The following is a 26,313-nucleotide window of genomic DNA, read 5'->3' on the forward strand; positions in this document are numbered from 1 at the left end:
CATAAGCATAACATAGTTACTGTTGTCACAACACAAGATTCTAAACTCATTCATGCACCAGGAAAAAAACAAAACCTATTACAGCCTTTTTCTTCTTCCTCCTATGTGTCTAGCAGTGGCAATAGAGACAAGGATGCACTTACCAATCATCCTCCTCTTATTTGACAGTTGCATGTAAAATGTAGCAATGTAACACTGACTCCCTTCTTGATTTTGAAGGGGGTATTTAAAGAGTGGGCAGGTATTAAAACTAGTAAATAATAGCTCTTCTGATATATCCTTCTGTAGTTATCATGGAGATACAACCATGTAATGAACATCTCCCCTGAAGTCACTTCCTTTTACAAAGAATAACCTTCTAGTTAAATCTTTAACGTCTGGACAAGGACACTGCACTCACATTTTTGTGATTAACGCACTTCATAAGAACAAGCTCTCTGTAGGCTCTCTTAGCATGGGTTTGGTTCTGAAACGGTCGGCTTAACTTCTTGATTGCAACATTCCTTTCAAGGATGGCATCATAAGCTGCACTGTAATTAAAAATAACATTATTATATCCCTAGTGCCAAGGTCCTTTAAGCTGTGGCAGTTGCAACCTTTTTCAGATACTTTATCATGTCTGCAGAAACCCCAAATTTCCAGTGTTACTCAGCTTTAGGGAGTGTAATACAGCAAAGTGCTCTCGTACGCCGAGTGATTCAAAATTTAAAAATATTTCCCAGCTTCAGAATATTAACACATGACAACCTCTACAAAATACTGCAGGATTTCTGCTTCCCAAAGATATTGAGTTCTTGCCACTCATTGGTACCCAAGAACATACCGCCTAAACAAGATCCAAAACACTTCAAACATAAAAAGCACATCCATTTTACACAAAATCTTCACACTGAAAAGAAAGGAAAAGAGCGGAAAAGTAGGTTATATAAAGGTCCCATGCTTTCACTCATGTAGTTGCTTAATATTCCGATGACAATGAGAGCATCAATGTCAAGACAAAAAAGTCTTAAGAAAGCTCTAACATCTAGATGTCACTGGCTTTAACTCGGTAAAAAGAAAGAATAACATTTTGATTGCAGACTGATGTCAAGATTGTCATACAATTCAGCGACACAAGCTGTTTAACTGATGAAGACTGTTACTGGGGACAACTCCCTCACATATCATATTTCCATGACAGGAAGGCTCAGTTTGCTTTTCCTGTCAGAGCTAATACAACTGATGACTATCACACAGACTCAGGAAATATTTATCAGTTACTAAAAAAGTCTCAGCAGGGAAAATATTGTTTATTTGTCTCTTATCAAGAAAGGTACTCAAACCTGTATGAAGAACATCTGCCACCAAACAGTAGCATCTATTAAATCCCAAACCCACTACTTTAAAAAGCAGATTTTCTATACAGTATGTAGGCTTCAATGATTCTTATTTTTTTATCATCAAAACCTCTAGTCACTATAGAAGTAAAAGAAAATGGGAACAACATGTACTGGTAAATTTCTCTGGTTTACATTTTCTACTTTATCTGGAATTTCTCCACCTGCCCTCAGTGTAAGGATTATCTTATGAGAGAACATTCAAGAGGTGGACAGGAAAGACCACCAACCTGGGACTCCTGGTTTTACATCCCCAATACATAACAGCAGCCTTGGAGCCTGTTTCAGTATTGGTTCAACTACTTAGTATCTTCCAAATCAAATCAAATCTGTTAGTTTTTTAAAAAAAAACAAAACCAAACCAAAAACCACAAATACATATCAACAACAACTAAAAAAGAAACCCCAACCCAAGTCACAAGAATTGCACCATATCTCCTCCAGACATGGACGAGATTTAACCACATGAGCACTCCAGTCCTCCTCACGGTAAGCAGAGAGGTTTAACTAAAAAGGTTTCAATTACCACTAGCAGCAAATAGAGAAAGGCACAGTAATTACATGGTCAGTTTTTGGATCTTAGCTTTAGGAAGATAAACTTGGAAAACAGGTAGTAACATATGACTGGCAATCAGAAGGACAGTTACAACATCTAAAGCCTTTGCTGGCATTTCTATAGCAACTAAACAAACTCATCAAATGACTGTCTACATCTGCAGTATATTCAGATAAAATTCAGATCAGTTTTTCTGATGCTGCTACTTAGAGACCAAATAATATTAATGCCAGAAGTTACCAGGTCAAAACCAAATCTTTCTAGAGTACTGGCCTTCAAGATTTCATTTGCACTAAGCACACTTTTATTTTTAACCCTGCTAAGACACAAACGTGAACTAAAAACCCACCCAAACTGTAAAACCTCATAACACTGATCAAGTCAAGATCAAGGTAGTAAAGAGGTTATAGGGAAAAATGTTTGAGATTATGCTTTTCCCTTCCTTTCTTCTCCTTGATGTTTCTTCTGTATTTTTATACACCTGGTTAGCATCTTAAGAGTTACAATAAATTGGAAAATCTGCAAGTTCCTGTGCTATCTACATCCTTCTCTTGAACATTCAAAAAAGTTGCAAGAAGCTCAAATCAACATTTCTCTTTGGGGCAATGCCACTGCACAGGAAACAGTGCCTAAAAGCAGCTTGTTGTCACCAACTTAAATCAACTGAACACTTTTCAGTCCACAAATCAGAGTTTTTATTCAAAGAATTATCCTGTCAAGTCATAATTTTCTTAAACTGCATCAGGCATTTACGTATTATGATGACAGCATCACAAATGTTCACTAACCAGGTATTAGGGACTAAACAGATTACAAAAGTAAGTGAAACAGACTTGTAACAAACGATTTCAAGAAGTACAAGCATCTACAAGCAGCAAACATTATAAAGAGTATTTCTCCCTTTTGTTTCACTGCAAGCAGTATGGATCAGGATTAGTGTCTTTATCCAGTTCTTTTCCCCCTCATTAGTTTACAGGACTCAGCACAGCTGGTTGAATTTGCACAAAAGGGCATTGACTCAGAAGTTGGAAAGGACCTGGGTCAAAAATCAACAGCAATAGCCCTTGCTAAGGAAAAATGACCAACAGTTACTGTTGCTGTTTTGCCTACAGAAGGTAGTTCTCCACATTCCTGCTCAGTACCACACAGCACCTGAAGAACTCAAAGAATTCTGTTAAGGAAAACTGAAGGTACACTTAAATTTTAAAGAAACCTTACCATACTATCCCTTGTGCTCCTGATCCTATTGGTTTCAAATTTTGATACCGTTTCAACACAGTGAAAGTAGAGTCTCCAATTTCAACGCTGTAGAAATTGCTGTCACGCTTGCTCCTACTCATGACGGCGACTTAGTTAGTTCACTTCATCCAAATTTTGCTTCTGGCCTATGAAGAGATAAAATTTGAAAAACTAAGATTTTACAACTGTATGTAATCTGACAAAAGGCAAAATTCCTTATAAGACACAAAAGATACTTCCCAAATAAGTCCAACATGCAAATGTAAGTTATTTTTCATGTCTGCAGAAATGAGATGGCATGTGTCCAAAATGTTTTATTTTTAGAAGTGTTCCTAAGATAAGATTCTAGAAGGACAAAAATAATAGAAAGCCTAAAGTGAATGCATAGTAGCAAAAATCTTAGGTGGGAATGACAGAAGATCAAAAGGTAGGAAGCTACACATCATCCAGAGAGCTCGAAGAGTCCTACCACCCCTTCACATATACACGTGCAGCAGGGGGGCAGGGTTTGAGCCAGACACTCTCCAGAGGTCCCATTCTGAATTGTTGCATGAGTCCATAAATAAATATCATTAACATATCCATAAATATCATGAACAAGTCTTCCAGATATGACAATCATCAAAATACTTTTGGTCACAACTGCCAGGAATACCTGCCACTGATGTGGAAACACATACAGTCAGTCCAGGCCAGAGAAGGAAAACTGGCCTTGTCAGAGATCTCACATACAACCTCCTATGAATAAAAGCAATAATTACAGAAACAGAGAACAAGAGTAAGAAAAAAGGATGTATATTCCACCAAAGTCCACTCATATTAAAAAAATGTAGGCTTACTGGAGGGAGCCAAAAAGCCTAATTTCTTAGCAATACATGACACCATCCCAAGCTCTTTCTTCCCTATACTTTTTATCACTATATCTTTGCATTCTGCCACTTTCTCAACACTCTGATCACAGATGTTTTTGCACACAGTTTTGGAATAAAAATGCCCAACGAACATATAATGACAAAAACCCCCATCCTGAATTAGGAAAAAGAAAATTTATTGTGGACAGTATGAAATCACCCAAACAAATGTCTGTAAATCAGAAAACAAAGAATGAAGACAATAATTCAAGCAATCTTACATTTGTTCATCATCAGGTGAGAAAAAAAAAACACAACAGGATCTTGAGTTGATCTTTTAAAAATTAATTAAGATCTAGTGACATTGAACAATGTGGATTAGCTGGAACAGCTCAGTAAATAGAGCTCTGCTGTTTGGTATCAGCATCAAGATAATGAAAGTTTCATACTTCACTTTGGATAATTCCTCTGAAACAAATGCAGGAAGGACTGCTCCTTTCCCTCCAAGGTTTCCAGATGAACGTTGACACCACTCTGTTTAAAGGTCAATATTTTGAACAGCCAAAGCCAAGTGTTCAATTTTATTTTCTTTCAATTTGGTAAACTTCATAGGATCAAAGAGTGAAACAAAGCAAGTATAGTTTAAGAAAAGGATCTTGAGAGACACTACTCTCTTAGAAAGTAATATCTTTATATTAATGAATTTTACCTACATCCACACACATTATTATAACCAAGTAAATTTTATTGACTTGAAGTTTTGTCCTCTGCTACACATGCAAAACTGTAAAGTGTTCTTACCAATATGGACAGAGAAACTCGCATTTATTAACCATTTCATAATTTATAATAGTATTTTAGTACACAGTGGCATATAAAAGAAATCCTTGTTTATTTTTATCAAGGTAAAAAAAACTCTGTGCAATCTTTCTGTAATAAAAAAACTCTGTAATCTTTCTGTAATAAAAAAAACTCTGTGTAATCTTTCTGTAATAAAGCTTTAACTCATCTAGGCAGTCTTCTGCAAAGATATATGAAAAAGGCCCACACTCTAGACTATGACAGTACCTATGGTGAAATTAAAAAACAAATTAGGCTCGTAACAAGATTTGGTATCTAAATTACATCTTTCACTTTAGTCAGGTCTCTTAGAACTTAAAATCAAAAAAACAAACTCAAAACCAAACATAATAGTACCATAAATAGTAAAGAACAAAGAAATAAAATGGCAAAAACATAACATACTACAAAAGCACTATTAGATTATGGTTTAAAAGTCTTTCCCTGATACTGGATTCCTTAAAATGTTGTTAAAAAACATGCCATACCTTGCAGCTGAATAGTGAAGACCCTACAGTGCACTGTATCTTTCTACTGACAGTTGAAAAACTCAGTTTTTTAGTTGCTGATGTATCTATTAAACTCTATACAAGATAAATTACTAGAAAGTTTCAGAGTGCTTCCCCCTTTCGTCACAAAACTTGTTGAGTAACTCTTCCTTACAAGACATGTTCTTAAAATAGCTGGGGGTATTCTGTAAGAGACCTGATCTACCTGGACGCTTCCCCAGACAGCCAGCTCCCCTCCACTACCATGACCCATCACTACCCTTGCAACACTGTGAGGATTTAAGGTTTCTCAGACCCCTATTTGGCAATATTTCAAAGTTATAGAAAATGAGCAAAGAGCAAGACCAGGGAGATGACTTCTGCAGTGCAAAGACTGCTTTTGCAGGAAACATTTAGATGAGGAAGCAAGCAAAAACAAACACCCCTTCTATTACATACAGCAAAACCAAACAACTTCTGCACTGTTTCACTGCTCTCTGAAAAAAAAAAAAAAAGTTTAAAGAACTCCTGAGAAACTTCAAGTCAGGGTATAATGCACCAGTAAAAGCAATCAAGAAACAGCAGAAAAATAAATACTTGATAAAACTGAAAAGGTTTTGTACTTCAATATACATTTGTGTGCAGCAGCTCTAGAGCACCACTCCAAGTCTGAAAACTCTTTATCAAGTTAAACATATGCTAAAGCATGTACAACCAGAATCACAGTAGTTGATTCCTTCACCATTATCCATGAAGTTTGTTCCCATAAGCTTCACATGAGATTGAAAAGTAGGCTTGTAATAATGGTTAAAGCAGAGAAAGAATTCAAAGCACCTCAGACCAATAGATTGGATAGAAAAATGGTATCAGTTAAAACATGACCACAAGAGAATAGTGAATAAATGAGAAAGGAGAGGTATCCCCAAAGTGAGGAGGGAGTATCTCCACTTGCATCTAAATTATTATTCCTTTTTTTTTCTGCAGCCCCATGTGCTGTTCATCAAAAATTATCTGTCTGTACTGTGGCAGCAAGAGGTATAGTCTCTCTCTTCATTTTAAATGCATGCTCTCCTACCATAAAACAGACTTACTCAGCTTCAGAAGAAATGGAGTACATTCTCAGAAAAGCCATTTCTTGCACATTTTCTGTGGGGAGCCATTGTGGCATGTAAATAAATCACTTGGACATAACACACTCAGATCAGCACAAAGAGAGGTCTTAAAAAGTATGTACACGAGCCCCTTGCCTCCAACCCTCCAGTATTTCATGTGGCCATTACGGCTTCCTCAGACCGACCCAGCCCTGACACTCATCTCCTCTGCATCCCTCACCTCAATGTCTTGTAACTTCCACACAGTTTTGTTCATCAACCATGAGAGTGTAAGTCTCTCATTTTATAACCAAGTGTACTTCCACTCAGTGGTTTGCTCCCACTCAGCTCAGAAGTCCTTGCGCTCCCTGTATCTTCATGTCACATGAATGCATCCTCAGAAATGCCTGGTATTGCCAACTCTGTAAACGCAGCTCAGAGAAAAAGGCCAAAGACTTAATTTTTTTCTATCTATTAATTTACTGATGACTAGTCTCATGAAGACTAGCTTCAAAGATCCACAACACCAAAAATCTGAGTCTTTAAATATTAAAGCAAGTCTAAATTCAGAAATTGTCAGACTTTTAAGATTCTTAAATGATGTTTGCCTTCAACGTCTTTCATTAAAACATGATTAAGCTATACCAGATAAAGTTGCCTGCCTGAAATTTGACATTTTGTTCCATTTTCTAGCAATTTTGCAGAAGCACATATGGAAAGACAGGCAGCATGCAGACTCCAGATTTCTATTATTAATGAGGAAACTAATAATACATTTTTCTCATTAACTGTCAAATTGCTGGAATGCTGTCAACTGTCAGCAGGGGAATAATCCCACAGAAAACTTCAATTTCCTCTCCCACATCAACCATTGTGCCTTTCCTTGAAAATACTGTGCCTAAGCAGATTTCAATACATGGCAACCTTTTACTCCCAGCCCACAATTAGTCAAGATAAGGGTATTTCAAAACTGAACCCTAAGATGGTACTGTGTGTTTACCATATTAATTTACTAATTCTTCAGACTGCTGTAAGTACTATTTACCCAAGGAAGCACAATACAAATGCAGGAATTGCAAGTAACACTGTACCCATACCTCAGGAGATCTGCAAGGTTGTGCCTAAGTTTTATTCTAAATTCACTAATTGCAACTAGAATTCAACAGTCCTGCAGGAGACTTCAGACAGTCAACAATTTCCACTCATCACTTCTCTACAGCCTGATACAATTGTAAAAGGACAAACATGGACACACTGAACATGTAGTTTCATGAAAATGCAAGCAGCATATATCTAGGAAAGTTTCATGGCTAACCTTGAGAAGTATGGACATCCATAAAAAAATGTTTCACTGACACATCCTCCTCCTCCTCCACAAGTGAATAATGCTAACAATGATGATTGACCAAAATTCTTCACCCAGCTTTAAAATAAGCATATTTAAAACAATAAAGAACCCATGTATAGCAATGTTCATATCCAAATATGCAAACATTTGCCATGTACCTTAGTATGTCTCAACAAGGCTGTTCTATATAAACTTGCTGACTTCAAGGTATCTGGAAAATAACATCGTGCTGTATTTCAAGACTAAATTTTGCCTCTAACACAGAAAGCATTCAATTTATTAATCAAGATAGAGGACAATGTATGGAGAGTATATGTTAAAATGACTTTCCAGTACAGCTTAAATACACTGGAGAAACAGATGGTTTGGGGACAGAAATGTGGGTGGGAAAGAGAGGAGCTAATTCTTTGCACACATAGTTTTCAGTTTAAAAGCCCTACTGCAGGTGCATTAAAAACCTTTAAAAAGGCCAAGTCTTAGATTAAAAAAACAAAACTCACAATGCAAAATTATATAAACAATAGGAATATATTTGGTAAACTTGTCTTTGCAGAGTGTATAGACTGATTTCTTTAGAAGGTGGAAAAAGATGGCTTGCTGCTCATTCCAGACCCTGCTCTATTTAATGCATTTTACACCCATGATACCACTGGTCAATGCTCAAAAGGGGCCTCCACAGTAACAGAGCTTCAACTCTAACCAGCACACTGCAAGGTGCACATGAGCTTAACATGTTTGAACCAGAGCTGGCACCAATGTGGCTCAGTTGAGGTTTACTCTGTGCAGAGCTCGTGGTACAGATGGTTATCACACCAGTCCTCACGGTGTATTTATGGCTGGATCTGGGCAACCTAACATTTAGCATTTAAAATCAATCCAGGTTCACTTGCACCAGGACTCCAAGAAGTTTAGCTGAAACAGCAGGCAATTAAAAACTTGCTCAGCTCATGAGCCCACATTGTTATGCACCTGGGTTAACCACAGAAAGTTTAAGTATCCACAATTAGAATTTAATTGGAGAACCGTGTGCTTTCCACTAGACTTATGAGTGTTTACCTTCTGTGCAGCACCATCAAATGCTACTTGCTTGGCTATCACACCTGCTGGCGTTCACATCAACTAGATACCAAGGCTAGGTTTTTTAAGTCAAATATCACTTCAAAAACACACACAATTATGTACAAGGTTACTTTGCTTATGCAGTGATCTGAATGCATGCATTCCAGGCACACAGACGACGAACAGCAATGGAACAGGTTTTGTGAAAGAAAGGATCGCTCAGTTTAAATAAGAGTACAAAATATCTTACAACCTCTTCTGTGCGTCCCCCTCACTAGAGACAGTAACAATGAACAGGAAAGCTTCAAAGGCTGCATTAAAAACTGACATAAAGGATACATTTGAGAGATGTCTTTTCTGTTCAGACAAAGAAATGGAACCCAAGAGATAATTTTCCACTAGGGACATGGAAATAGAATAGGCTCAAATACTGACAGCTTAAAGGGTGGAGAAACATTGGCTCTGTACAGCTAAGTCTCTAAGACTGCCCTTAATTGTGAGTTTATACCTTCACTAGACAATATGATATGAAAATCCAGGATTCCTTCCATGCTATAGTGTAGAACACCTTATTCCATATATCCTTTTATCTAAGAAATTATCCATATTCAGGTTACTCCTACTGCAGTGAAAAGGTATAGCAGAAAAGGTATTTTCATACCCCAGTACCTTGAATTGCAACAAAATATAAGAAATGACAAAAACCACAGGCAGGAACAACCAGCATTAACTACAAGTTTTGCATGAAATCAGACTTGGTTTTCATGTTTACAGTTTCTAAAGCAATGCTTTCCTAATGCTTTCCAATGCTTTCCTAAGACCTTCCAGCCCCACTGGAAGTGCTCTTCCAACCCCACTGTGATTACAGATCATGGCATTCAGTGCCACATCCAGCCTCATCTTAAAAACCTCCAGGGATGGTGAATCCACCACCTCTCTGGGTAGGCCATTCCGATGCCTGATCACTCTCTTTGGAAAGAACTTCTTTCTAATATCCAACCTAAACCTCCTCTGACAGAGCTTAAGCTTGTCCTACTGCTGATTGCCTGGGAGAAGAGACCGATCCCCACCTGGCTACAACCTCCTTTCAGGGAGCTGTAGAGAGTGATGAGGTCACCCCTGAGCCTCCTCTTCTCCAGACTAAACAACCCCAGCTCCCTCAGCCTCTCCTCATAGGACTTGTGCTCAAGTCTCTTCACAGTGATGATTCAATAACTCCATTTAGAAGGTATCTAACACTATAAAAATTAATATACTGCAGAAATCTATGGCTGACCTAGAAAAGGCCAACAGTACTTCAAGTACACGCTAGATTGCTACTAAATGCCAAACAAATGCACAGTGTTTATAAAGCTCTTGCATTAATGAATTTTATTTAATTTCTTTGTGAAAATACAGTTCACACATAGCTGATTTGTATGCATCATGTGTTCGTGAATGCTTGTCCAATTTTCAGCTGTCATGTTTAAAGGCTTCTGGACATCTGCTAAATGGATAATGCAAATACAGCCCAGTTTTCAGATACACGATTAAAAAAATACTTTGAAGGCTCAAATTTAGGAAACGAAAGAATTCTGTTTCTTAAAGGTAACTCCGTAGCTCCTTTGTTATTCACAAAAGTAACCACACTTTTAATAACACTTTCTTTTTCCATGTTGTCCTTGAAACTAAATGTTGTATTTTGCAATACTTCCAGCTCTGCTAAATGCTAATGTAGATAAGGGATTTGGAAAAAGGAGTTAACATCAGCTGGCTGAAAACTGCAGCAAGATATTACCAAACCATTACAAATGCCAAAGATGTCTGAAAAACCTAAAGCTTATTTCTAAAATGGGATATTCTCACTGTTGACTATAGGATTTGCATGGCTTTCAAATTACGCTTTCACAGATCAGATGGTTTTAAGCTGAATAACTTCCACACAATTGCCTGAACTACTAATGCTGACACGTTTAATGAGGCCTCTGGCTGATGTGTAAAGGACACGGGAGTGCCTTGCACCTCATCTAATGTATGCCTGCATTATAGGAGTCCTCTGCCTGGCTCACACCACTCATGGGAGGATTGGCATAGCAAAAATTCCAAGTCTACAGCTTGATCCCAGAAGCTATTTTCCATTTGCAACTATTAAACAAAACCACAGAAGTACTGGGGTGATTCTTACGTAGGTCAGGTCTGAAGGCAGTGCAGGTACATTTCTTAAAATAACAGTACATTTTAAGATATCTTTTGCCCACCAAAAAGTCAAACTTCACTAATTACAGATTCAGTAAAGTAAAGGTGGACACCAGATCTCAGTGTTCATCCAGAAAAGAAGTACTGAGGCAGGGGAAACCTGCATAAATGCCAACAAGGGCACATTTAGATTTCTGCGTTATGACTTGCCTACTACTTTCAAGTTCAAACAGAAAAGGGTAAGTCACTTCAGTTTGCTTGAAGACAAGAGATTTAAGACCCATTTAATTTTTTAAAATTTTTAAGACTGTTATGTTTTCTTTTTTAATAGTAGTTTTTATATGGAATATTTAAAGCAATTACTTGATTTCCTAGAGTCTGTTGAACATTTAACAATAAACAGATGGCTTTCTCCACTAAAGGTAATTTCAGAAAAGATCACAGGTTTGCTATTGAAAAATAAATTTGGCTTTAAAACAAAAAACTTTTTGAGTACACAATAGCAAATGAAGCTCAAGAAAATGTAATCTTGTTTGAATCAAGTCATTACTTCACTGGTTCAAAAAACACCATTGCCAGATTGATAAATCTCTTGGAAAGACTTACAGCCCTCTCTGTTAAACTAACTCTGTTCTCAGTACAGTTTACAGGAAACAACTAAGTAGAGTCCTAAATTAATAAACAATGAACAAAATCCATTAATACTAATGCAACATTTACAGTGATTTAGTGTTCCAGTTTACAGGTTCATATAGTGACTCTAACCACATGCTTTGGTTGGATCACATCATAACTTTTTCCAGTTGCTGAGGAGTCCACTAAGAAGGGGAGGACATACAGGGAAATAAACCATCCTCTTCCCCACTCCAGTGGTCTTTTCTTGGCCAGTTATTCACCTTATTACAGTTTCCATAAAAGATAACCCATTTGAATGCAGTTGCAATGACCTGAACTGAATTATGCATTCCAAAAATCACCTGGAGCCCCATCAGTAACAAGGAGGTGCCTACCACTTAAACAGCACAGGTTCACACAGGAGCACTGGCACTTCATACTGAATTCCAATCAAGCCTGCTCAGTGATGCCTCTGCCATCTATGGAATAAATTCGAAAAATTAAGATGAACATAAGCTTTACCATTAAATACAAAACAATCCCTATATAGGATGGTTGGGATCACAGGAGACTTTAGGCAGAGCAGGAAAACATTCTCCCTTTGACAAGGAAGATCAGCAGGTTACATTGCTTGGAAAAGAGTATTTATATAAAAATGATTTTGTAAGCTACTTGTAAAATATCCAAAAGTTGGCCTCTTGTTCTAAGTTCTTAACCTGGCAAATAAAAAGTCTATACTTATTTCTTCATGAGCTATCAGTAAAAGTTCCTTCAGAAAAATCTAAAATTCCACTAAATTCAAGACTTCATGTTGCCCTCAAAAGGGCATTCCAACGACCAATCAGCATATCTTGAAAGCGACACTCAAAAAACAAGTCTGATAACCTGATTTTAATCTTCACAACTGATGGCCTTCCCCAAATACCAGTTCTGTTTGGAACAGACAAGTAATTCTATTACCTTACATAGAGGAAGCTTTCTTGCAACCATCCTCTCCAAATGTAAGTATATAGGAAGCATAAAATGCCCTCAAGTGTCAAGAGGTACCTATCATAAAGATTTTCCAGATCCTGAATCAAAGCAGAAATAAATATTTAAAATTTATGAAGGATAACATGAAGACAAAAAGAAAAACAAAGCAGAGCCTCAATCAGTGGAGGAAGATGGTTTTTTTTACTCCATGTGTGAACTGAGAGTGAGGATGACACAGGAGACCAGAATCCAAGTGCACTGAGGAGGAACTAAGGTTCAAGGGAGACACGAGGGCTGCTGACAAATGCTGGTCAGCTTCTCAAAAAGTCTTCAACAGACATCCAGGCTCAGCTCTCTCTTTTTTCCTCTTGCAAATGGGTGAAGTTTTACCTTTAATACTATTATAGTAGAATTTCATGGACAGGAAAGGAGAAAACTTCTTCATAGAAAAACAATCAGCAACTTTTTTTTTTTTTAATTAGGTTTAGTTAGCTTCCTGCATTTTAAATCTTTCCCAGCCTAATATTTACTTATTGTATAAACTGGAAGTGGGCAGAATGCATCCATAAAATTTCACACCTACTGAAAGCCAGCTTCCAGCTTAGAGATAGACTAAAAGTCATTAAAAGAAAAGTATATAAAAATATAAATCAGGATAACAGGTGCATGTTTCATTTTTCATCTTAATTAAGCTGACCTGCTCCCTCTTCCAGTTACTTCAGTCAGTGACTGACCCCCACGCAGGGGCCGTGACAGCAGCTGCAGCTCCTGGGCAGAGCGCAGGTAAACAGCCTGATCTACAATCACCACTGGCACTGGGAGCTTCCTTGTTTGCTTTGAAGGGAGTGCTGGAGACAAGAATTATTACTGGTAGCCAGGCAAGGATTTCTCCAGAGAAGAGCAACACACTTATTTCCCAAGTAGAGCTTTCAGTAGCAGCTGCTGGCAAATGCAGCCCCTTGAGTTTTCCCTTTTCGTATTGTTCCTCATCCTCTCCTGAAGACAGCAATTTCAGCAAGGCTGAGGGCAGACACAGTCTGTGGTGTCACTGAAGCTACAACACCATAGTGATTATATTTGGAGGGTGAGTCACACAGGCAAGCACTTGAAGCTGGAACGTCCTCTAGCACTGCTCCTGTCAGACTTACCTGATCCATACCAGAGCACCTCAGCCACTAAACAGTGGAAACCTCATGCCAAATGGTTTCAAAAGTCACAATAAAAGGTTAATAAAACGAGGAATGAGCTCAAACAGCTCATTTTCAACATTACATTTTATGCATCAGTGCTGAAATTCCCTGCATCAAATTATGTTCAAATACAAGGACGGCTGAACCAGCAATCAGTCACGCATTGCAGTGACCAGAGCAAAAACATTAACAGCTGAACCTGAAACTGGAAACCTGAAGTTTTTGTATTGGGCAACCAGAACTTGAGCTTTCCTCCTTCCATGTCTCAAGTAACTTCAAACAGTAACTTCTCATATAATGTCAGAAGTAAATAATGATTCAGAGGCTGTTTAACAGCAAGGAAAGACCTATGACTGGAAGCAATAAAATTAAGAGTGTAACAAGCAGAATACTGATACCAACATTTGTCTATAAACAGGTAGTGTAAGATCACATGCAAACACAAAGAACAATTCATGTTGTTAAACACTGCTCCAACCAAACCACTGCCTAGCACTGCTGGGTCAGCTGGCTAGGACAGAACCACCAAAGCTCCAACAGCAATTTCACACACTGCTCCCCAACGAGTACAGGCAAAGTCAACACATCCACATCCCATTTCCCTCAAAAGCTCAAAGCATGAATTTATGCAAACCAAGTAGCAAATACCAGTATTCTCTAGTCCTGACTCCTGAACTGGGGTCAGCAGCATCAACTTCAAGTGCCGAACACACAATCACAACTTCTGAGTACTCTCTATATAAAAATCAGTATTAAACTGCTATGCACATTTCTAAAGAGAATTCTCATATTGTGAAATATCTCTTGCAAAACATTCAAAATAAGACAATGAATATAATTTCTGGTACTACTAAAACATTTGTTTTGTTTAATATCAAATTCAATTCAGCTGAGAACTGAATTCTGTAGTCAGATGAACACACCACACGCCTTGCACAAGCAGGAAAATTAAGAACTGCACCCACAGTAAATTACCCACAACTGACTTAAGTTTTGCAGTGATTTTCTTTTCAAAACAGACATTCTTCTGCTTTTTATCTATAAAGCTCTTATTGAGAGGATTACACTTAATGCACCTTCCTCCTCTTGCACCTCAGTTTTTCGACACTTTAAAGCATTGTCACATAATGCCATTAGACTGTAGGTTACCGGCCTCCACTACAAAAAATGCACAGAGTAGTCATGCACAAAGATTTAAGGATGTTGTTTGTTAAGGGCACAGAGACAACAAAAGAGATCACCCCATAAAGAATGAGAAAAAAGCCACATGGGCTGCATATTCCTGTTTTAACTGACCCCACCTCAGGCCCTTTCAGTGCTACTTAGTTTTTATCTCCCATTTACAACTGTGACTAAAGCAGCTGGTAACAGAAGAAAAATATTCAGATTGTTGGTTCAGTGCCTGCCTGCCAATTAGGTAAAATATATATCATAGACACCGGTAGCTCTAACTTTATAGTAAGGGAAGTTAAAGTAAAATAGAATTAAGATTCAGAAAATAAAGAATGATAAGCCAAAATGCATAGACTTGCAGCAGCCTGAAGGTAAGGAAAGAAAGATGAATAAGTGAATGCATGCTATCAGCTCCATGAAAAGATGTGAAAATTTGTGCTTGCTTATCTACCATTCCTTCAGCCACCTCGCTCTTCTCTAAGCAGGAGAGTCTACCAGTCTGTGACAGGGAAATGAAACCTCACATTTCTTTATCATCTGTGCATATCACACACCTGGTGCTATCCAGATTCCCAGGTTTCTGGAATGTAATTTTTTGAAAAGTACATAATCTAAACATGAAGCAATCTCTACAGAAAGCCACCAACATAAACATTTAAAACATCCTGAAAACTGCATTGAGAGTTATGAAGTTTAGGATTTACCCAAACTTTATCAAGTTGATTTTGGTGACTGACAAATCAGCCCTGGTTATCCAAATAACAGAAAATAAGACAGCAGGACATACAACTTCCCAGCATTTCTCCCAGTCAGGTCAGCTCCTACAACACAGCTGCTCTGGAATGCCAGTGCACTCTCTCTGGAAAATCGCACCTGTGGCCAACAGCACTTTGTTAAAGTATGTATCATCAACAAGTTATAAATCACTTCTGAAATAGTTTATTTCAATGACACTCTGCTGCTATCTGGTATTCTGTACTACATGTTTTCCAGGGGTTTTTATTTTTGTGATAAGGCTATATATGACACAAAGATTAACACAGGAGGCTGCACAGTGAAACGATGATGCATTTTGTAGCAGAATACATTGCAGAGTTCCTCCAAACTTAAATATTCTTTTTTTTTTTTTTTTTTTAACAAGTGATTAGACATCAGCAGAGGTCCTTTTAGGTAAGTATCTTCCTTCCCCTTCAAAAGCACATTTTCCATTCACATGCAAGGAGGATGTAAAGGACGCAGATAGGCTGAAGCATGCAATAGTAATCAGCTTGTAAACTGGTATTTCTAACAATGAAGATTCCCACTCTACCTTTCCTCTCAAATTGTTTTATGGATTCCTGAACTGTGACTTAAATTAATCATAAAGACATTTAATAGGTAGCATTTTTCTAGAACAAGCATTATCAGAATGAGTAGTGCTATACCTACCAAAAAAAAAGAAATCACTATGCAAGCACTCTGCTGTGCTACATTTCGTAGGAAAGTACCTCTACAGCTTCTTCAGTGTAATGTCACACGAAGCTCCATTACAGATGGTCCCATGAGGAATCTTATTATGACAATATCTGAAGTAAGACTTTGTGTCCTGCAGGTCAGTTTTGCATTAGAAATCATAAACCAGAATGGCTCCATCAAAAGAAAACTTACGTAATTCTACAGTTTGGCAAAGAAGCTATTGTGACAGCAGATTAAAAAACTATTCTTAGCAAAACTCTCCTTTTCAGAAATAATAGGTTAAGACAAGGATCTTCCTTAATCCTTTTTCTAACAAAAGATTATACAAAAAGATGGTAGAAGGAGAAAAAATCAAGATAAAATTTTTTTAAAAATATTCAGGTTTATCTCAGGGCATTATTTGTCAGTTCCATTTTGTACATTTTTTAAACAACTCTCTTAAAATCTGAAATCAGAGAAAATTCAGTAAAGCAACACTTCAACAAGCTGTTCCATTTTAAGCACACAATTTAATTGTCAGAAATGCAATCTGAATGCATGCTGCCAGACACAGAAAACAAGTTAGATCATAATCCTGCCTAGATTATGACCAGGGCCACTGAATTCAAGGGAATGCCGTTCCATGTTGCTGTATTTATCTCCCTTTTGCCAGAAGCATGTCATGGCCCATTCAACTTATTCAGATACTTAAAAATCTTAAACATAAGCTAACTTGAAATTCACAAGAAAAGAATAAATTGCTAATCTTGGCACAACGCTGTTTCAGCTGACTATCTCAGGAAGTTCTAATTCTAACTGTTCCACAGAAGTGTGCCTGCAAATGCCAGCTCTCTGCCCATCCAGTGACCAACGGAAAAGCAACAATACAGAAAAAATAGGCAAACCATCAGCAAAGTAAACCAGTAAATATGACTCAATGAGACCTGTACAAGTTTAGAAGTGAAATCCCATTCCAGGATTACTCTGGAGGTAGGAGAAAATGTTTGTTTGTTCTTTAACCTCTTGCAGGGGAAGATGAATCATATGAAAATTAAGTGTTTAAGCAAAAGAAACAGATCAAACATTCTCTAATTCTTCTAAAGGACAACAGCAAACAAAAGATACCAAGTGACCTAAAATAGTAATTAAATATGAGTGATCAAGAGGACAAAAGCTACAGAACATTAGAGGAAGTAAGGATTTGCATAACAGCTGGGAAAAAAAGTTTTCAGAATGTTTAAAACTACATTAGTTTTAACTTTAAATCCCAGTTACAAAAACTTAGAATCCAATTATGAATGTGCTACTTTTACTAATTCATGCATTTATCTGGAAAGTGCAAGTAGATTAATGTGCTATGAAATCCTGTCTAAAGTATTTGGCATAAAATACCTCTGTAATAAGAGCTTTAGAATGAAACAAAAATCTCCAAAACATATGACAACTTGAGCACCAACAACTCCTTCAGAGATACATTACTTTGCACAATGATTTCCTGGGAGTGGGCTGGGAAGGAAGGCTTTACTTTCTAGGTAGTTTGTAGGAAACTCCACCAATCATTACGAATGGCAATCCAGTCTGTTCTGTTGTCCCGTTTCTCTTAGACTTTAGTAGCGTCTGATGCTCTGCCTTAGCAAAAAAAGACAGAAGTTTCCAAAATAGGAAGAGTTTGAGAATTCCCATACTTTACACTAGAAGAAAACCACCCTTCAGAAGCACTGCTGTGCACTGTGGTGGATGGATACACACAGCTGTGAGGAGAAATTTTCTGAAGAGAACTAAGAAAGAATTTCAAACTAAAATAGGGGGAGAATCGAGTAGTTCTAGTCACATCAAGCTTTTCTCATTTCCCCACAATGCCATGCTAATATTAATGAAACCTTTTAATAATAAAGGTTATAAAGCTTATTATAATATAAGCTTATTACAAACTGCACTGTCTTCCTCCTTCCCTCATCTTGACATGAAGTGGCCCAAGAACCTTGTAATGCTTTTCTAAAAAGCATCAACAGAAAAACAGTCTACTGTTCAACAAGGATGAGTTTTGCATTGCAGCAACTGTGCAAATGGAAGTCACCTGCTGCTGGAAGTTTTCACTGCTCTTTAGATGAGCCACTGCCACACAAAAGAACCTTGCTATTACTGTGTGTCTCCCATGTATTCAATTTTTGGCACTAAGAGAAACAAGTAAACGTAGCTCATACTCTTCTAATAAAACTTTTTAGGACCACTCTTCCTGCTCTGAAGGCAATCAGGATGTTTGTCACCATGCAAATCACAATGAACAATGAACATCTACTTTTACTGTTTCCATAGTAAAACATAAAATTGGGATTACATGCTCAAAACTATGTACTTTTACACCCAAGATACTGCAAGTACGCACCATGACTTATACTTACTCCAACATCATCTTAGTATTAAAGCTATTAAAGAACACATCTAGGGTTTTCAAGGATGTGCCATCCTCAATACCGGATTTCCCATACAATTCTCTCTTAGAGTCACACATGAGTAGCTGTATTCAAATATTTAAATACCTACAAGTTCACACCAGGACAGCTGCTTTGTTAAGATACAAAACACTCACTCTAGGTTGTAACTTTCTGTTCTGCTCACCTCCCGTTCTCTAAGATTTCTTATTGACTTTGCTAAATAGACAAATACATTAAGAACTAACAGAAACAAATGAGGTGCAGTACAACATCTTCTCAAGGAAACACAAGCATTAAAGACAACAGCACAGAGAGATTTATGATTCTGACGTGGTCTCTTTTTCTTTCTCCCAGCAGCTATCAGTCCTGCCACCTCTCTGCAGTCATGAACTGCTATTGTGATCCGTTGGAGCTCAGAGCTGGTTTGCTCCGTGAAGTCCCTTGCCAGGGTAACCATGCTCCAGCTGAGAGTACGGAACCATCACCCATCCAGTAGATCAAAGCCTTGGAGCAGCAGCTGCCAACATGCTCCTCTGCTACAGAAAGCGAGATGTGGACTAACTTCAGCTGGCTATCAGGCTGCTCACTGCCAGCTGTTTCTTTGCAGATGGGTTTTTGTGTTCATCACAGTGATCACAGGCGTAACTGGCATCATAACCATTTTTTTTGTCCTTTATGCTAGCCTGCAAGCAATTCTGGCCTAGTCAGCTGGAAAGTTCAATGCAGGGCAGAAAAATAAGTATTGCCACCAGCAGACTTGAACCAAGATGCTTATCACATCTCATTACTTTTCCCTTCACAACTTTCTGACACAGTTCTGGGCAGCCTTGTTTATCTACATCACCCTGCCTTTGTTTTGCCAACTTCCTCAAGCTACTTGGAAAATAAAAGTTTAAAAATCTCTAAACAGAATTATAATACGGCTTGAAAGTAACCTCTGGAGATCATCTGTCTGCCCAAAACAAGTAGAACTTCAAATTTGTATTTCTCTCAGGCTGCTCTGAACCTTGCCCAGTCTAAAGTCTCCATGGATGAAGATGTCATGGCCCCTCTAGGCTCTTAATCCATGAGAAGATCCTCTGCTGCACCAAGACATTAATTTCCTTCCTGTCTTACTGAAAGTTCCATTTGCAATCTTGACTCATCTTTTCAGTGTATACTTTAGAGGTGAAAGTGGCTCCATCACTTCTCTAACGCCCTTGCTTAAAGCTGGTTAAATACAGCAATTACATTCTCCCTGAGCCTGCTCTTCCTCACGTTACAAACCCAGTCCCTTCTGCACCCTCAGGTGCTCCAGACCCCACTCACTGCTGAACTCCCTCGTTTGTCTCTCTCCCAGCTGAGGGGCTGTGTGAGCAGCTCTGCAGCGGGGCTTCACAGAGCCTCCACAGATGGGAATAGCTCCTCCCCAGAACCCCCGGTCAGGCCCTTTCTACTGCAGCTCAGCAAGTAATTAGCCTCAAGGGGTACACAGGCATGTGCTGACTCCTGGTCAGCCTCTCATCCAGCAGGACCTCCACTCCTCTTCTGCCAGCAACCAACAGCTGAAGAATCATTTTCATTTTATAAACTTGGGCATTTCCCTGACTTTGAGACCCCAGTGAGAAACACGATACCTACTGTTCACCCTCCTTATTTCACAACGAGCAAAAGACCAGACTGGAGACATTTCAACTTTTGCTCAGCAGACTGAGGGACAAGGTAAATGTTTGAATGGACACAGACTACAATGATGGGAACACACATTTTAGCATAAGTTTGTAGCTTAAAGAATAAATATTGAGTAAAGACATTTTTCTGCACACTTGTAAGATGTATAGTATCAAAGAATGCTAGGTATGATGTCAATAAAATAAAGTAATGGAAGGTTGTTAGAGTTGTGTTTGTCTTTTAAAAAAAAAAAAACTAAAAATCAATAATCACAGCAAACAGGCTGTCCAGTAGCACTGTAAAATTAGTGTTTGCCCTTTCTGTTTATTTTAAGTGTACACACATATGAATGCAGACACAGTATTTGCTTTGTTTGCAACACAAATTACCATTAACCTAAAGTATATATTCTGCCAGTCACCATTTTAGCATTAGTCTACAATATTCAACTAAGAAAAATTATTAAGCATACCATCTATTCACATAACAAGCAGCATTTATCCAACAATAAAAATGACAATATGGGCAACAATGAGGTTTATTTTAGTATCAAGCTTACAGTCAATCAATTTGGACAAAAAAGGAATCAAGAATTAGTTTTTAATCACTTGGAAGAAAAAAAGCAAGATGAAATGTGTGGTTATTAATTACATGCTTGGCACACCAAGATCATTATCTCTTCACACATAAATCAAAGAAAACCTTACAAAAGTATTTTACAAAATAAGTAACAGTCAACTTAACAGACCTATAGGAACAGCTAGTTGGGAAGTTATCCATGCTGATCCGATTCAACATCAGTAATGGATCTCTTTCTCACAGTTTCACGCAGTCAGCTCCAGTCTCTTGGAGGAGTTCTCACTCAAAGGCTTTACAGAACCTACAGCAGAGGCAAGCTGCTATTCCCTGCTGGCTGTATGGTAAGCTGGAGTGATCCTTATGCTCCACAGAAAAGGGTCTTTCAGCTCGCAGAAGAATGTTCATTACTCTGTTCTTAGTGCCTTCCCCGAGCTCATACAAAGTTTACATTAAAAAAAACTCTTGAGTTGCATTTTATTTCATCTAGCAATTCTGGTTGGTTTTGATTTTGTTTTCTACAATTATTGTTCAAATTCAAGTATTAGTTCCCATTAAAGGTTTTATTATGCCCAGCTACACCTATAGCTATTTCCTTCTCATACATTTCAAGTCAATGTATTGGCAATGTGTTCTACCCATCACAAAGCCACCATGAATTTCCCAGCATCATGTTCAAATTCTTTTAAGGCAGCACATTTCTTTAAAATATCACCATTCACTAAGAAGGCTACAGTTCTGCCACAGGACAAGCTCATACAGATGTCTATTACTAATAAAATTCCACTAAGTATTTGGTAAATCCAAGCAACTTCAGAAACTACTCAGTGACCTACATCTGCAGTCCCATATTTTGAATAAGACTTGGGACAGAAAAAGAGTAGATTATTTTCAGCTTTTTCCTGAAGATTTAATGTATTACTGAGATATAATAAGCTGTGAAAAGCTATTAGAAGGAAAGCTTTGAACACTGAATTAAGAGCTGCCCCTACCAAGCAAAAAACAAAAGATAAATGCTACATATTTTTGAAGTGCCACAAAAGATAACTGAGCACTTGCATTCCTTCACATAAAATATAGTCCTAAAATAGTAAATATTTTTTTTCTTCACAGAGTATTTAAAGTAGAAAGCACAAACAGTTTTCAGCACTGGGAGGATGCAATTTCTGCCCACTGCCCTGCCTCAGTCCAAAAATTTCCAGATCACTTTATTTAAGGGCCCCTGTTGATAATACATGTTTTCTGAAATGATTAATACAGCTAGGTGTGGAAGAGGATGTCCATCCACACCAAGTTACTGGCACATAACTTCTAGATCAACATTCATTACCAAATGGATACTTATCCCCAATTAATTTTGGGCTCTACAGTGCATTTAAAAACCAAAATAAACATCTTGTTCAGAATGCTTTTCAGTAACAGCACCAGAATTCTGCAAACAGATCTTTAAACTAGCACTTCTCAACATAAGAGGTTTGCTCCCTCCTACCACTTCAGTCTTCCAGCAGTCACCACTTGATCTGTGAACACCTTTGTGCATATCCCTGACTGACAGCAATCCTCCCCCCCGCCCGAGCAACCTCCTGGTCTTCCAACCTTGCAACGGCACAGCCGTTTGGTTCAGACACAGAAGGGAATTAATCAGGCTGAAAAATAGTCCAAGAGGAAGATTTGTTTCAGCTGGATCAGTTAGCTCCTTGATCTGTTTTGCCACACAGCAGCCGGCAAGGAGGAACAGAAGGTAAAAGAAACTGCTTAAGCAAGGCAGCCACTGAACACAAAACTACAGTGTGGTGTTATAGAAATATATACACTAAGTCCTTGACTTTTCAGAGTAATTATATCAACTAAGTATCTTTCACCGACACTACAGTCATTGTCAAAAAGAATGTACACAAATAAAAGAGACTGTGGCTGTATTTTGATACAAATACACCTTGTAAAGGGAGCACTGAATGCTTCTTTGAATGCAGCTCATCTTTTCATGAGGACAGCCAGAAAGGACCTTTATCAAACTGAAAGGCCAATTTTCAGCTCCATATAAACAAGGGGATTCTTGAAAGATTTGAAAACTGGATGTCTAGATTCTTAAATCATAGTAAAATTTGTTTTCAGAATTCATGGCAAAACTGTGGTGAATTTCACAGCAGGCAAGCAACATAAGTAGTCTCAACTGGATTTTTAAAGAGCTTTCAAAAGATCTTTCCATTACATAAACAGACGCCTGTTTCTGCAGGTTTCGAATTAAGGACTATGGGTTTTTTCTAAAGGGAACATTTAGAGCAATAAAATAGATTTAGCCTTTATTAAAAAAATTGGAGCAAAAGAAGATTGGTCTAATTTCCAAAATGATACATTACATTTATTATTACATATATTAAATACAACATACAGTAAAACTATATACATAGAGCCCTTTTCTTCCCCACCCAAATAGCACACCGTACTTTTCAGCAAATTATTAGGAAGGATAATTTGTATTTGTCCAGATCATGTATTTGTCCAGATCATGTATTTGTCCAGATCTGAAGACTGATCCAGACTGGATCAGTCTTCAGAAATGAGGAGGTGAACATGTACATTCCATGCATCTTTTAAACAATAAGCATCCAAACAATTTAGGCAGTTCAGGAAGGATAAAAAAACAAACCAAAACATATATACAGTAAATAAATAGCCAGGTAGGATTATGATCTCAAATACTAATGTATTAGCTTATTGTTTAAGAAAACAAACAAATAATACATGAAATAAACACACCAATTCATTTCAGGTAAGTAACAGACAGAAAATAAATTCAGTTGTTACCACCTCCAAACATTTATTCCCCAATATTAGCATAACAATTCACTAATGTAACAATTTTACCTAAAGCACTTGTAGAGGAGCTTATACCTGTACACAGATAAAACCAGCAAGCACGCTGGTCCCTAAAGAGCAGGGTTAAACTTAAAACACAAAAACCATACACAAAAGGCAACTCTACTTCTGTCCAGAACAAGCACAACTATAGCACTTGGAACAGTATTAGATCACCTCACTAGTATTTCTGACCGAGAAGTCTCCATGAAGTATATGATAGCCCTCAAGATTACTTTGAATCCTTATACAAGCCAATGGTCAAAAATCTTGGGAACTTTTGCAGTGGAAGAGATCGTTAAAATTCCTTGTTTCATAGTATGACTTTGTACACCCTCTGCGACTCTGAATTAGTCTTGGTTCAGCAGATGCTTCTCTCTCTCTTCTCCTATCATACTTTTGCCCAGCTGGCCCCCCTGAAAACTACCAAGATCTGGCAGGCAGCCTGCAATGTGTCTGGTCCCTGCCCTGGCATTACATATCCTGCAGAGCTCCAGAACAGCACCCTACTGTCAAACTAGCCTATGTTCACATCTTCAAATCAAACAGGGCAAAAATGCAAGATGGCTGCTCCCACAGACCGAGATCAAGGCAGGGGACTATCTGAAATTCAACATTTTTATTAATTACTATTCAAAGAATAAAGAGTTTCCTTCATTATATACAAGGAATTCTCAAGTAAGTCAGTGAACTCACTTTGACAGTATCCCTTAACAGGTTTGGCTCAGCTTCATTTCATGTTACAGTTTAAACCATTTCTAATACACTGATATACCTGTAGGCACAAACAGACGCACATCATGTACTATTCGGGCCTAGAACTGTATTTGCTGGCATCTCTAGAACTGAGACTAGTTCTCCTGTGACCTGCAAGACCATCACTGGTTAAGTCTCCACACCTGTAAGTAAAACCCAGCTGCAGTTAGCAAGCTTGCTCAATTCCACATGCACATGCCCTAGGGCAAGTAATACTTTCCATCCCCGAACAAGCTTAACACCCTTTGTGTTTATATTATCAGATAGGCCAAAGCGTGTAGAATTTTTCAATTGTTTGAAAGCCTTCAGCAAGCCTGTTCTCTACAACACTGAGATCTAAAACGACACAATCTGTCCAAAACCATTACTGTAGCTGGGGGGTGGAATAAATAATCAAGGGACATTTATTTTTGTAGGTTATTAGAGGAGCTCAGGTCAAACTTCACTGATGGAACTACTCCAAGCAGAAAGGCATAAAGAAACACACTTTGGGAGGAAAACTGGAGGTAACAACACAGAGAAACCAAAGAGCAAAAGAAATTCTGCAAAGAGACAGTGGCTCCTTTTGCAAGAAACACAAGAATTCAAAGGCAAAGGAATCAAAGACGCTGCCGGTCACCCCCCAGCTCCCGGATCCGGAGCAGTTACATTATCCCAGAGGAGTATTTTTATGCTTTAAGAGGCATTTTTAGGAGCAAAGTCATGGCAGTTGACCACGGAAGGTCGCATTCCCCCCACCTCTCCTGCAGAACCCTCCTTCCCCGCAGCCGAGAGACCATCCCGGCCTGCCCGGGTGCCCCCGCTCCCAGGAGGAGGAGGAGGAGCCCCGCGCCGAGCCTCCTGCCCCTCCTGCCACACCAACAAAGAGGCCCCCGCCATTATCCACCCGCACATCCCCCGACCCCCAGCCCCGAGCACACACGGCAGGTCACCGGGCCGGAGAGCCCCGCACCGCCGCCCGCTCCGGGGCAAGGGCACGGGCCGTCCCCGGCTCCTTCCCGCCCGCTGCCCGTCGGAACATAAACAAAACGCCGCGGCCGGGATCGGCCCCAGCGGCGGCGGCGGCGGCGGCGGCTGCTGCTGCTGCTGCTGCTGCTGCTGCTGCTGCTGCTGCTGCCGCCGCCGCCGCCGACCCTCCCTCCTTCCCTCCCTCCATCCCTTCCACCCACCCGGCTCTCGCCCCGCGCCCCCTCCGCCCACCGCCGCTCCCGCGGGGCCGCGGCTCCGCTCACCGCCCGCCGCCTCCGGCCTCAGCCGCTGAGTAATGAGCCGGGGCCGGGCCGCGCTCACGCACCACGCTCCGCCCGCCGCGGCTGCGGCTGCGGCTGCACCGCCCCCTGCGCTCGCCCCGCCTGGCGCTGCCCCGAGCCCGGCCCCGCCCGGGCCCCGCCGAGGCACTGCGGACCTCCTGCTGCCCCAGGGCCGGGGGTCGCGCTACCCTTCCCCTGGAGCGGTCCCTTTCCTGAATGGCGCCCGGTGGGCGGGCCTCTCTTCCTGCTGGGGCTCTCGTAAAATATTTGCGTGTCTCCGGGCCTTTGCCCCCGCGCTCTTCGCCGGGGCGCCGGCACCCAGCCGTCGTACTCTGGCACCGGTGCTGCCAGGCGTCCTTCGCGGCCTCGGCAGCTCCGGG

General features: G+C 39.3%; 1 protein-coding gene across 6 annotated transcripts in view; it reads right to left on the bottom strand.

Annotated features, from left to right (window-relative positions):
* MAPK8 (mitogen-activated protein kinase 8) overlaps positions 1-26,009 on the bottom strand; it is a 45,362-nt gene extending 19,353 nt beyond the window's left edge. The window contains exons 1-3 of one of the 6 annotated variants that reach the window (XM_050305606.1): positions 25,916-26,009; positions 3,151-3,317; positions 401-530 (exon numbers count right to left, since the gene is read on the bottom strand). In XM_050305606.1, the coding sequence (XP_050161563.1) occupies positions 401-530; positions 3,151-3,272 (252 nt within the window). In that variant the 5' untranslated portion in view covers positions 3,273-3,317; positions 25,916-26,009. Of the gene's footprint in view, positions 1-400; positions 531-3,150; positions 3,318-3,826; positions 3,903-25,852 lie in introns of those variants that run through there. The other 5 variants (XM_050305607.1, XM_050305608.1, XM_050305605.1 and 2 more) reach the window with 5 other exon arrangements.
* Positions 26,010-26,313: the final 304 nt, after the last annotated feature.

Source organism: Myiozetetes cayanensis, unplaced genomic scaffold (assembly GCF_022539395.1).
Source record: "Myiozetetes cayanensis isolate MyiCay16 unplaced genomic scaffold, myiCay2020 scf10, whole genome shotgun sequence".
Taxonomy (NCBI): Eukaryota; Metazoa; Chordata; class Aves; order Passeriformes; family Tyrannidae; genus Myiozetetes; species Myiozetetes cayanensis.